Source organism: Ochlerotatus camptorhynchus, unplaced genomic scaffold (assembly GCF_037179485.1).
Source record: "Ochlerotatus camptorhynchus isolate MF236.1 unplaced genomic scaffold, CSIRO-AGI_Acam_v1.1 ptg000231l, whole genome shotgun sequence".
NCBI lineage: Eukaryota > Metazoa > Arthropoda > Insecta > Diptera > Culicidae > Ochlerotatus > Ochlerotatus camptorhynchus.
In genome coordinates, this window is record NW_027040721.1 from 626,931 (window position 1) to 641,749 (window position 14,819).

At 37.9% G+C, this 14,819-nt stretch overlaps 1 protein-coding gene across 7 annotated transcripts in view; it reads right to left on the reverse strand.

The window, feature by feature from the left end:
- The window catches only part of SK (small conductance calcium-activated potassium channel), a 685,909-nt gene that overhangs the window by 290,037 nt on the left and 381,053 nt on the right, over window positions 1–14,819 (reverse strand). Inside the window, exon 1 of one of the 7 annotated variants that reach the window (XM_065225564.1) lies at window positions 7,883–8,421. The exons of the other annotated variants lie outside the window; for them this stretch is intronic. Coding sequence (XP_065081636.1) covers window positions 7,883–7,939 — 57 coding nt within the window. The 5' untranslated portion in view covers window positions 7,940–8,421. Of the gene's footprint in view, window positions 1–7,882; window positions 8,422–14,819 lie in introns of those variants that run through there. 7 annotated transcript variants of the gene reach the window in all.

Below are 14,819 nucleotides of genomic sequence, written 5' to 3' on the forward strand. Positions count from 1 at the left end.
TGGATTTTCTCATTTAATCAATTCCAAAGTTATTCAAAATGATAGGCAGTCAATTAGCGAGGTCAGCATATTTGCAGTATGCATTATTACCAGTAGTACACAGCAAAAACATTTTTTTCAATGTATCAAAGCATTATTTAATTACAAAAAGTAGATATTGATTAATATTTGTTAAACCAAATCTGTGTAAATAGGTTCTATAGTTTGACTCAACCGATGGAATGACCAATGAACATCTGTATATATTTTTTTTCTGTGTACTGAAGTTCTCTTAATGATGTTGCTAACTCATTTCATCTGTAACCAGTCAGCATACTGTACTCAATATTGACTCGAATATAGGAAAATTCCATATTTAATTCAACCCCAAGTCAGACGTGTGTGCAATAAAACCATTGATTTAGTCGATTTATAGACCGACACTGCCACTAGCAGCAGATGTCTCCCGATCATACTGAATTGGATATCTTCTCTCAGTATGAACTCTTGCTATATCACCATCATCGTTTTGATCAATCAGCAATATTGCATCCGCAGCAGCTTGTCTGCCCTCGACCGTGGAGCAAATATATTGTGCACCATCATGCAGCACAGTGGCTTTCCGGGATCCCGCCGATGGAGATATTTCTAGGGAAGGAAGGGAATATTTGTGGACACACGAAAATTCGACAGGAACCGGATAACAGATTGTCAATTCCGTAGAGAAAGTGTTGAGAACCGCGAAATGTGGATACAGAGAAGTGCCGTTGTTTGCGGATGGAGTTTTAGACGGTATTTTTGCTGGATTCCTTAAAATCTGGTTTTTGGCAGTGTTGTGGTCATTCGTTTGCTATAAAAACACGTTTTCAGAATTATGAAATCATTATATGTAACAAATATTCATGGAGCTATGTTGAGTAAACTTCTTTACAACCTAAACCAGTCATACAAAGGTTATATAAACTGTTAAGTTCTTATGTGTTGCTTGGGTTATAAGTTACAAGAAGAGGTTGTAATCTATGTGTTTGACACACAAAACCTGTCAATATTCCATTTACATCGCTGTGCATCAACTGAAATTTGTTGAGGGAATTTATAACTGTATCTGTAACCAGTTCGTTTTGTTTGCTAATCTGGTTAAGATGTCATTCTTAATTATCTTAAACCATTTTAGGGGTAAGAGGTGGGATCATCATCAACATTTAGAAAGTCACAAACAGCAATTTTGTGATCGGTGAATATCAAATTATGATACTTTCAAAGTGAACTTAGCAGGTTTCATGTGTCACACGCGTACTTTACTTCTTGTAACTTGCCAGTTCAAAATATCGTCATAACATCCAACGAACGGCCGCAACCCTTTTGGTTATTCTGTATACTCCACCGCAAACTATGATACCTCTCTGTATAGTGTTCCAATAAAATGTGTTTGTGCTTGGCTGGTAAGAGTTGGTGTATTTGATACGGGGTCAGTTATTGTCACCATATATCCACTTGATAGGTTAGAGTGGAATCCGAAATGGAATTATTGCAATTCTTGCTTATTTTGCATCAGTGATGTGATTTTTGTCTAGAACGTTGTTTTGGACTAATATTTAATGCATTACGATTATTTAAGGATATCGTTTTGATGTAATCGAATCTTAAAAAGCATTCGTTTTAAATATCTGAAACTCTGAATGCAACACTATGACAGCTCTCAACGTATATTGATTTATTTGTTTTCACTGATTTAATTTTTGCGAGGCAGTGATTTCAAGCTCCATAACTGCACACCATTGAAAACGAATGTCAACTGGAGGATACGAATCGAATCAACTCGATGCAGTGTGGTCCAATATAGCCAAAAGTTGAACTTTATTCGTAGAACCTGACCTTTTCATTTTAGGTGTTTATTGTGTCTTGAGAAGATTTTTTTGTATGAACATCCTTCATAATTTGCAAGTAACGGAAATTAATCATCAAACTTACTTTTCTATGTTTAGATAATAAATGCGGCAAACTTGTAGAAAGTGTCAAAAAAGCAAGTCGAAATTCTAAGTTCAGTATTTTCAGAGTTATGGAGCATTTCTTATGGCAACTCTCTTATATTTAGATTTTCGATCCTAACATTTAAGTGATTCATTTTTCCATCACGCTATCTTGTATACATCTATCAGAATCGCAAAAAAACAAGAAAACTCTATGTCAGTATAATTATTCCTTGAAGAGTTATAGCACATTTACTATGTATTTATTGTTGACTTCTTCCGCTTGAATGAGTAAGTGGAAACATGCAATGTTCTATAGACCGATTGAAACAGTAAAATCACACTTCCGCTTGAATGAGTAAGTGGAAACATGCAATGTTCTATAGACCGATTGAAACAGTAAAATCACATGTTTCTGCCCAAGACAGTAAGCCGCTATAGTAATTCCTTTCATTGTTATCGAAATTTTTAACTTTTTTTTTCTTTTTTATTCAATGAGCTCATATGGGAGATTGGGGCAAGTGAAAATCTTCTCATTACACTTTATGGCAAAACTGAAAAGATCAGGCTCTAGGAATAAAGTTTGACTTTTTGCCATTTCGATCCACAGTGCTACGCTCCTGTATTTGTATGCGGGAGAGGTTAAGCGGTGATGTTGGCGTTGTTGCAATTGCTGATGCCGGCTCTGATGCAGAAAGGCGGCCTATCACTCAGCCTCCCCGATGATATCAGCTCAGCGCAGGGCATAGCAATAGCCCATGTCAAACGAGCGAATGGACGTGAAAATGCCATAAGGATCGAACAAATTCAATTTAATTTGGGTGGGATATTATACTCGATCAATCAACTCACTATTTATAGCTACCGCCTGCACCGTCATCGTCATCCGGTCTTCAATAGTTCTATGCTTCCGGCTGCTATCAAAACCGGAGAGTGCTCCAAGAGCTGGAGTTGGTGGGTTTCATCGTAGTGGCGTCGGATTGATTCAGAACGGGAGCATTTTAATTAATTTTAAAAGAGGATAATAAATACAATAGAGAGTGATTGGCACTTTGGCCAACATGTTGAGCTGTGCTGCAATCGTTTTTTTCTAGCTCAACGAGTCCATCCGAGTTTGCACTGCTGGATCAGATTCAGCCTGAGTAGTTTTTAAGCTTTATTCTCAGCATCAACCAATTGTAGCATGAGTAACGATTCAATTAGTAACAGCTGAATCGAATAAAACGGATCAAGTGAAGCAGGGTGTTTGCGTTTCAATTAAAAAAAAAATCCTACGACGGACGAATCCAACTAATTCGGGGGTCCAAAAATCTCGATTGATACCGCGATAATCACTGTTGGAACTCGTAAACATTGGTTGACAGACCCCAAAAATATCCAATCCAACTTACAAATAGAGTAACAGGGTTTAGTACTAACCTATGCTCCATGTTCGGGCCTACCACAAACACTTATATTTGAAGCAACTTGTTCTACGGTCACGTCACTGGTCTACGTTAAGATATACAGCAGAAATGCTTGGAGTTGGGTTGCAGGCCGGTCGTTGAGAAGCTGAGGCCACTTATGTATAATGTATGGGTTGACCACCGTCATATAGTCGCCATGTCCTGGTCTGAAGCCGGAATCAAGCGAGCCAGCAAAACCCAATACACTACCACTGAATTTTCTGCTTGAAGAACGGGGTTTCCAAGATCAGAGCCAACCAATAGTCTCAACGATAACTCAAAGTCCAGCAAGCACACCGAAATCCAGCAGTGCTCTAAACTTCCTTCGCTATAACCGACAGTGGAAGAAGGTTCTCGTCCAGCAGTCCTTCCGAACCTTTCAATTCAATAATCATCAACTTTATCCTGCAACATCAGATCAACATTATCAGGCACACCTGTGGTACAGAAGCCTCGACGTTATTCGTGCCCTCGAAGGATGTCTACGCGGTTCAATGTGTACCATTGATTCTAAAGGGGGAGATGTTGGGGCGAATGGAATAGACTCGGAAGCATGGCATCAGACGGCCAGCCTCTTCGCTTTACGGCTCAGATCATTAATGACAGCTGGACTGTCACTGCAACATATGCCACGTCAGCACGAACTGGCATCTTCAATTTCGCTCTATAATGATGAGGTGTGTTTTTTGTATTTTAATAAAGCTAAATAATTTTTAATAGTTTGATTCGTGTTCGCATTTTATTTGGTGGATAAGATCACGGTAATTTCTTCACGGACGCCTATTCAACACAACATGTTATAATACAAGGTGTTTGGCATGTTTTGATGCCATTTGTAATTAAAGCATGATATGGTCCATATAGACATATTTTAAAAATTTCTGTATTTACACCAAAAATTGTGATTTTTTTTAGCTTGAAACGGATAATGTGATTGGAATCAAGTCGATAGGTTGTATCGTTGTCGAGAAATCGTTAAAAACGTACCGTGTAAATCGTGGAAAACCGTGTAAAAAAAACCGTGTAAAAAAAAACCGCGTTAAAAAAACCGTGTAAAAAAGACTTCAGTGTAATCCAAAAATCCAGTAAAAATACTAACTCCTGTAAAAAATATAAGTGTGTATGTAGAAGCAGCGGAGCTTCACACTCCTCCATCGAAACAGCACCACAGCTGAGCTGCGAGTGCTATGAAATAAAAGGGACATCGACTTATTACCACTACCTACTTCTCTCCCTTCCGCTCTCAGAATTCGCCAATTCGGTGTCTCTCGTTGTGTTTTCTGCTGAGATTGAGCAATATTCGATACCGCGAAACATCTCCGCAGTTATGTTTTCTTTGGGCGCAGGAGATGTGCGGTAATCAAAAGTTAAGAATGTAGCTAAACATTTACAATAACATTCTACCAAATTTTCATGTGCGTAGTCCACTGCAACAGCCGAACGTACGAACGAATAGGGTGACTATAGCGCATTTTATGAAAACGTCACAAGTTTTTATGGATATTTTAAATCAATGATTACGAAGAAACCATAAAGCCTACAAGGTTACTACCAAAGACACAAATCTAGGGAACTGCAAGGAAAATGTTTCGTAGAACAACTAAATAAACAGAAATGAAAATTTTCAACTTAAAAACACTAAAATGTATGAAATTTCACCAGTTTTTTCGGTACTTTCAACATACTTTTCAATTTTAATGCATGATAATTAACTTTAATCGAGTTCTTTTCTAAAAAGCATTGATAGCTAAGACTTTAATCTTTCATTTGATATGTTGAAATCAGAAAACCACATTAAGATTAAAAAATATGTATGTGTATGTGATCTTCCAGTACAGCCTTCGGTTCACAGGAAAGCGTGGGAAAAATTGTTTCGTTTTGGACTACTCACTCAAACGCATACAACATTAGAAACGAACAGCAGCTTGTGCGAGTCGCACTGATTTTGTTCGTATTCGTTTCGTATTCGCAGAATTGAGCAAATCAGACAACTAAGCGTAACATGAATGATTCTGAGCAGAGCTTAAAATTATTGACTGCCTAGGCTGAGTGTGAAAGCACTGCACTATTCAATCCATTGCTATGTGCAGACCGTTTGTACCAAACGGTAAAGGACGAGGCAATGAAAGAGCCAACAAAAACATTCAGTCACTCACGACCAGGCGACGCACACCGCTTGCCTTCGCTCACACAGCAGGTGAGTCATTCCCCCCTATTCTGCGAGTCACGTGACTCTCTCTCACCGGTGAGGTGACAATAGTCACCTCACCGGTGACAGAGAGTCACGTGACTCGCAGAATTAGGGGGATTAAATGTAAAATTTTTACCATAGAAAATGTACGCTCAGTCATTCAAAACAAAAAATATTGGGTACCATCACGGCAGAAGAAAAGTGTTGACTGAGCTACTGACTGGGTGCTCGGCTGTCAGTGACTCGTTTACCTCTGAATCATTCAGACTCTCACGAGGCAGTGAATGATGAGGCAGATGGCAGTTCATATTCATATCAAAATGACTAAATGAACCTGACTGTTTTGCGCACTTATTCTGAGTGTAGAAGTGTGGATGATTCCACTCATTATTTTTCCATGTTGAGCCTTTTACAATTGCATTCTGCTGAGTAAACTGAATGAAAATTTTGAAGAATGAATCATTTTATATTTTCTAGTCTTAAACACACATTGATACATTTAAATTGCTATTAATATCAGAGCAGATTCACTTGGCTATTTTGATTCTGTGGTGCTCGCGAGAGGGAATGAATATTCCCATGCTTGAATTACAAGTTCCTGTTTTCGACCAGATTTCGGTGTGTACTAAAAGGCCATCTCCTCAAAAGACCTTCGTATTAGTAACGAAGTAAGTATTCCTCAATTTTCGACAATTCCTGTGGGTATACAATTGCTATAATTGTAGAATTTCGATCTATCAAAATGTGCAACCAATTCAATATATTGTAGACCAACAATTGAAAAGGTACTATCAACGTTTATAAACAAAACAATAATAGTTATGTCCTCACTAACCGAACACAAATTAACAGCATCAGCGGATAGGGAAAAGGTTTTCCGAAGTTTTGTTCTCAAAAGCTGATGTTCTCTTTGCTGTTGTTGGTCGTGGTATGCTCGATTGGTATCGCTATTTGACAGCTCAATTGGTTCCAGAAATTCTATCTACCCGACTATAAATATAGTGAATATAGTTGGGAATGATATCTAGATTGTGCTTTCGGGAAAATGATGATTTCGCATAAAATTTCACTTTTGGCACTGTTGTGCTATATGTAAACAACAACACACATCGATGTACAGCTTCTTAACGTCATTGGGACACACATGGTGGTGTGTTGAAAGTGTGTCCATATGTTCTGATACACCCTATATATGTAACCTTTGAAGCTGCATTAAAATGTTTTTATCTGATAGGGTAGAGAACTACTTGGGCCTTATCGCCCATTTTGGGCCTATCGAGCAGTAAACTTCAAATAAATCCATGATTTCGGCGCTAACAAATTAATTATGCGTTTGGTACGATTCTATAGTAAATAAGCTACCGAACGAAGTCAATTAAAACGCGTGATATGAAGGTTTTCACCCATAACTCACAAGAACAAAAGAAGCGCTCCGACCGAATCATTTTTATCCTCATCCGATAGGCCGAAGTGAATTCATTGGAATGCCGTTTCAATACGTTAGGCCGAGTTTAGAATCCGTAGGCCGAGTTTGGCGACAAGAAGCAGTGTTAGACTTTTGACAATATCCCAACGATTGGTTTATCTTTATCAAATCTTACGGTACGTACGAAAAGGTAAATACATTTGGATGCCATCAGTAATAATAACATTTCGTTTGGTGCTAAACTGCGCTAGATTAAGAAAGACTAAGTGTGGGTTGTGCTTAATATGCCGGAAATGGGTAGTCAACCCTATATAAAACTGGTATGAACTCATCTAGAGTAAAAAAAAGGATCAACAGGATTGTGGAATCAGATATATTCTACATGTGTACTACCGAACATACTCTACATGTGCTTTGCATATGAATACATGCTTATCTCATCATGAATCAGTGCACACTAGTGACAACTTCTCAACTTCAATATCCCTCACCTACTATTGTTGGTTCACACAACCAAACGAATGTTACGTTCTACTAATAATATGGATGTGATCACTATCTGGAACGATGTTTTACCATTTGCTCACGTTGGCGATAAACAGCAACGTCTTTCATGTCAATGAATTGTAAAGTATATTGTCAAGTTTACTTCAACTAAATCACACATTTATGAATACTCATGTTTTCACAAAAGCTAACGATTTCTAGCGATTCTACTTCCGTCTCAATTTATTGAGTTGGTGTATGTTAAAAAAGTTGGTCAAATCTGATTTTATGATACGATGAAACACGAGAGGAACTAATCAAATTTCTATCCAATCAGTATTGTTTGATTTTTAATTTTTGCTTTAGCTTGTTGAAGTAAACTTACCTTGATGGTGGTACGAGATCTGGTGTAAAGAATTTGTGTGCCGTATTTGGTGGCCATTTTTATGTTCTGATATTTTGATCTGTTGCGCGGTGAGATACCCTTTCCTGCTGATGTTACTTGAATTCAGCGCGTTTCTCTGATAATAAGCAATAGCAAAACAATAACAGAAGATAGACGAAAACCGAAATCGCAAAAACACGTGTTTAACCTTGATAAAACATATAAGAAAACGGAAGCACATTTGAAAAAAGCACTGCAATTATGATGAAATTTATCTGATTCATTGCACTTTTATTTTCCTATTCTTATGTTGCGATGTGATTTAAGCTCGTCTTTCCTTTTTGCTGACTATCACTTTAACTTGACAAGCTTAGTTTTTTTCAATCCACTATGACCTTTGCTTCGGTATTAAGTGAAATTGGGTTTGAACCTTTCCTTCCACTCTTAGGATGGTAGCAGTAATGCACATACTGCAAATTTTTCGTTGCTTGTTTTTTTCATCATGATGACAGGTCTGTTATTTTTTTCCACGACAACTTAAGGCTGAAGGTAGACGTAGAAGAAGATAAAAATAAGTAATTGAGGTTATGCACACTAGGAATAGTCTACTGAAACTAATTACATTTTAATTGAATATTTTCTTTTTCGCTACGGTTTCTTTAATTGGATAAAACCAATCTTGAAGCAAACCCGGTGACACTTTTTTTTGTTCAGTAGCAGCAGTTGCCGAAGTAGTTTAGTATAGCATACAAGTATTGTGGAAGGTCAACATCGAAGGAGAAACGAGATTTTCATCAACGATGGAAACACACACATTGAGGAAACATCTAGTGAAAAAGTGTGATTGGTGCGCTGGGTGGACTAGGTGAGCAGGAGGTACTAGAAGGGGTAGGAAACAGTTAAGAGCAGTCTTAAAGTTGGATTTCCAGTGGGACACACATACACATGTGGGCGGAGTAGATGAAATTGCGTACACATATTGTGAACTGTTGTCTCGAAAGTTTGGCATGTAGTGTACTCTTCATGAGGCATTCAACATCGAAAGGGAGGAGCTAGGTTCTGCCGGCGAGCTACTAAACTCTGTAGCAAGCGCAACTAAGAGTAAAGCATTTTCAACGCTAATGATGTTCTATTCTTTCGCATAAGTTCAATGTATTTATGCAAATTCGCTCGATTAAGAATAAGTCTTTAGTGCTTTGTCTGCTTCGTTCGTCTCACAGTGAACAAAAATCTTAAGCTGAGTCAAGGAACAGCTTTCCAACCATCAAAGCCGGTCTCCAGTAAATAGTTAAATTCATGATTGTATTTTGATTTGGAACTTTGTCTTTCGAAAATTTGAAACTTCCTTGACGAATGAGCTGCGCTCGCTTGCTCGGTAACGGCAGATTGTTCTACTGCCATGAAATCTGATTGATTGACATTCATTAATTAATATTTGAAGATCATGAATAAAATATGCTCTTCCAAGAAATTTCAGAAAATCAACGAGCTCATCATATCTTCTTGCTGGAGTTTATTACTATCAATCAACTTTTAAAACAGATTATTGGCATAATTATTTTGAGCTCGTAAACAAAATTAGATTGCTCGATTTATGTTTTTTTTTCAACTTATAAACGGGTTTCTTGTTTTTGGCGAGCAGTGTTCTCACATGTTGAGTAAATAAGGAATGTCTTACTTGAAGACAGCTGGACTTGAAAAAAAATCTCCTGGATCTAAACGAGCTGTGGTTAGTCGATTGGAAATCAAAGTTTTGCTTTTTTCATATTAGTTGTAAGTTTGGTTAAATTGGTGTTTACTCAACGTTTGTAGCCATACTTCCCGCTGAGATAAGAAAATCTTACTTTTACATTCCTTCTGTGTTCTACGGTTTTCCATATTTATACGGATTTTTTTTACTAAATATAACATTTACATAAAAAATCATCAACATAACAACCTCAAACATAATAAATATATGTGACGATATTGAAAGACCACGCACTGCAATAAACTAATGTATACTTTAGTGCCTGAGGCCGGCACATGCAAGAGTCGTTTTATGGCATAATAATCAGTTGAAAAAGACGAGATAATAAATTCCTTCAAATGCACTTTTCATCGAATTGCGTATGTTTTGGGTTCCGAACACTTAATTTTACATGCCATGTTTGTTTACGTTCCATGATTTACTTCAAAGATGAATTAAGTCACGTGAAAAATAGTTATTAAAGTCAGATTTACGTGCTATTTTAAGCAAAGTAGGCTGTGATAATTAACTATTTAAAGTGTCCGGATTTCGGAATTTTCTTCTTCTATGCTTTTTACGCTTCTTACAGTATGCAAAAAAAGTTTATCCACCCCCCTACAAATTAACATTTTTTTTTGTTTTTCTGGTGAAAATCAGTTTAATTTTATGAGTGTTCCTCCATGATTTATCAATTTATGTTTATTTATCACATTTCCATTGAAAATACGGCGTTTATATCTTTTCTTGAGATTTCATGTGATAAATTATTAAAAATGATAAAAAATTACGCCAAAAAATTTATCCACCCCCAAACGGATACTATGATTAAAGTGTGTTTTACATAGTTTTAGTGTGTATTCTACATTTTATCGAATGTAAACATTGTGTCTATCTGTCATTTAGTGCTCTTGAAGTTTTCGTGCTCAAAATTTCAGTTTCGTGTTCACAATTGGAAGTTATTTGTTTCAAAATGCCCAAAAAAGAACAAATTTCGATCAATATCCGAAATTTAATTATTGAACATCACAAAACTGGCATAAGCCACCGTGATATTGCCGATATTGTCCAGCTTCACAAAGCTACGGTCACTAGAATTGTGCAGATGTACAAAAAGCGTGGTTCTATTTCACCAGCTAAGGGATCGGGGCGTCCTTCAAAGACAACTGGCCGAATTGACAGAGGTATCGTGAAGAAGGCGGAGCTGGACCGGGGACTATCAGCTCCGAAAATTGCGAAACAGATTGAAAGCGAGTTTTCCATTCAACTGACATCACAATCCGTACGAAATCGTCTTCATAAGAAAAGTCTTAAAGGCAGAGTAGCTCTTAAGAAGCCATGGTTGTCCGCAAAAATTAAAAAAAAAAAGATTGAAGTGGGCCCAGGACGACATTTCATGGACTAGTGATGACTGGAATAAGGTGATCTGGTCAGACGAGACGAAAGTAATGCTATTTGGGTCACCATTGATACCATCAGACCCAAATAGCATTACTTTCGTCTCGTCATGGTCCATGAAATGTGGTCCTGGGCCTACTGCAAACTTTTTTTTGATATATATTGCGGACAACCATGGCTTCTTAAGAGCTACTCTGCCCTTAAGACTTTTCTTATGAAGACGATTTAATATGGATTGTGATGTCAGTTGAATGGAAAACTCGCTTTCAATCTGTTTCGCAATTTTCGGAGCTGATAGTCCCCGGTCCAGCTCCACCTTCTTCACGATACCTCTGTCAATTCGGCCAGTTGTCTTTGAAGGACGCCCCGATCGCTTAGCCGGTGAAATAGAACCACGCTTTTTGTACATCTGCACAATTCTAGTGACCGTAGCTTTGTGAAGCTGGACAGTATCGGAAATATCACAGTAGCTTATGCCAGTTTTGTGATGTTCAATAATCAAATTTCGGATACTGATCGAAATTTGTTCTTTTTTGGGCATTTTGAAACAAATAACTTCCAATTTTGAACACGAAACAGAAATTTTGAGAACGAAAACTTCAAGAGCACTAACTGACAGATAGACACAATGTTTACATTCGATAAAATGTAGAATACACACTAAAACTATGTAAAACACACTTAAATCATAGTATCCGTTTGGGGGTGGATACATTTTTTGGCGTAATTTTTTACCATTTTTAATAATTTATCACATGAAATCTCAAGAAAAGATATAAACGCCGTATTTTCAATGGCAATGTGATAAATAAACATAAATTGATAAATCATGGAGGAACACTCATAAAATTAAACTGATTTTCACCAGAAAAACAAACAAAAAATGATGATTGGTAGGGGGGTGGATAAACTTTTTTTGCATACTGTATATTATTGTAGATGCACTTCCAAAGTTATTAATAGAGTGCTTCTATGCCAATCAATGCATGAAATTGTTTTTTTTTAGTTTCTTCATTAAAGAAACTTTCAGCCCTAGACTGGTTCTTCTCTTTACATGAAGTTGTATAGTATGTGGAGAGCACAATTGATAATCTTTACCTAGGCAAGTCGAGACAATTTCCGTCCAGGAATATTTCCTCAACAGGACTGGAAATCGAACCCGCCGCGTCCGGCTTGATAATAATGTGCTAGGCTATCTGAGGTCCCAAAACGAAACAGTAAGGAATGTCTGTCTTAATTGGCAGCTTCAAGTGGACAGGAAACGCTCCAGGATTGTACATAAAACTCATTTCGATGTTTGCCTAGCTATTTGGGAAAGTGTTAGTACGACTCAAAAACGTATTTTATATAAAAAAAAAAACTATTATAAACGAAAATTTCCTTTTTTTTTGCTAAAACGGTAACAAGAAAAATAAAATACAATTTATTTGAATGAATCGTGGGGGCCACTCTGGAAAAATTAAAAGCATAAAACTTACGTATTTAAAGCACTATGTAAAAATATAAGGCATAATAATGTAATAAAACTTTAAGTTTCAAATATTCATCAAGCCTACACTGTTAGGTATTGGTTGTGAAGTCTAATCTGGTGTTACTTTGTTTCGGTGGTGAAGCGACGACAATTAGCAAATGTTGATAACAAATCCATGTTCTCTATATATTTTTGTACCAACTTAATACATATATTCATCCACACACATATTTGTGAACTCAATAGCATCAAATTACGCACAATGCATGCAATTATAGATAGAGCTGGAACTTCTCCTACTCAATGGATATGTTGGTTTGTGTAGGCGTGCCTTGAATTCCTAGAAATCATTTAGAGAAGTCATTGTTTACAAAGGCTGTTACGCCCTAATCCACGCTATATCTGGAATTTTGGTTCACCGAGAAATACCTTCAAACGTTCGCTGCACTGTTGTTGTTTGAGACGTTGAAAACACAATGTTCACACATCATGTACAAACATTGGACGCACCCACATGTGTGACACATGTTCGAACACAAGGGTAAAAAGTTTATGTGTATGTGCAAACATGAAAGCCAGCAACACAGCGAAAACACGTTCATCTTGAACACAACGTTGTATGTTCAATACCGAAGACTGCTTATACATATCTACACACTTAGAAAAAATCATCTACATTTAGGTGCTCTGAGAGTGACATATAAGAGCGTCAATTTTGACATAAATTTGAGTCATAACAGACGCGAAATATAGTTCAATCAAACGTTTTATTCGTCGAGAAACGAGCTTTTCAGTCTTGGAGCACTTAATATTACATGACATGTTTGTTTACATCGCATTTTTTAATGCAAAGATGGATTCCGACACTTGTGAAATTAGTTATTTCTAAGTGTGTATGATTCCTCCGCTGGACGAGTACTCCTTTCTCGCGCGTGTCATCATCGATTGTGCGCTGCGAGCACAGACGAAACGTGTTCCGGGTGTTTCCGTCCGCAAGCGACCTCCCACCTTGTGGTGGGATAAGGATTGCACCGACGCGAACAGCGAGAAGTCCGCCGCGTTTAAACGCTTCCGCAAACACGGTAAGGTCGGGGATTTCGAGCGGTACACCGACCTCGAGAAAACCTTTAAGGACTTAATTAAAGCAAAAAAAACGCGGTTACTGGCGTCGGTTCGTCGATGGTTTGTCGCGAGAGACTTCCATGAGAACACTCTGGAATGTCGGCAGGAGAATGCGAAACGCGTCATCGCCGATTAATGAAGACAAGGAGTACTCGGACAGATGGATTTTCAGCTTCGCGCGGAAAGTTTGCCCGGATTCGGTACCAGTCCAAACCAACGTTCGTGATCGTCCGTCGGGTAATAACGAAATAGACTCCCCGTTTTCGATGGTGGAATTCTCACTTGCTCTCCTTTCATGTAACAACTCAGCTCCAGGAATGGATAGAATCAAGTTCAACTTGCTCAAAAATCTCCCAGACGTCACGAAGAGACGCTTGTCCAACTTATTCAATCAATTTCTGGAGCACAACATTGTTCCGGATGACTGGAGGCAAGTAAGAGTTATCGCCATTCGAAAACCCGGTAAACCCGCGTCGGATTATAACTCGTACCGTCCCATCGCGATGCTGTCCTGTATACGGAAATTGTTGGAGAAAATTATTCTTTTTCGTCTAGACAAATGGGTCGAGTCGAATGGTTTACTTTCAGATACGCAATATGGATTTCGGAGAGGCAAGGGAACGAGCGACTGTCTTGCGTTGCTTTCAACTGAAATTCAACTGGCCTATGAGCAAAAACAGCAAATGGGTTCAGTTTTCTTGGATATTAAGGGGGCTTTTGATTCTGTTTGTATCGATGTCCTTTCGGATAAACTCCACGATAGTGGGCTTTCACCAATTATGAACAACTATTTGAGCAACTTGTTGTCTGAGAAATATATGAGCTTTTCTCATGGAAACTCGACAACTTCACGAATTAGTTACATGGGTCTCCCCCAGGGCTCATGTTTAAGCCCCCTTCTTTATAATTTTTATGTAAAAGACATTGATGGTTGTCTTGATGAAAATTGCTCGCTAAGGCAGCTTGCAGATGACGGGGTTGTGTCCGTTATAGGGCCAAGTGCACCGGACTTGCAAGGACCATTGCAAGATACCTTAGACAATTTGTCTACTTGGGCAATGAAGCTGGGTATCGAATTCTCTCCGGAGAAAACTGAGTTGGTTGTTTTTTCTAGGAAGCATCATCCTGCACAGTTACAGCTTCAACTAAAGGGTAGAACAATCACTCAAAGTATATCTTTCAAGTATTTAGGTGTCTGGTTCGATTCCAAAAGCATGTGG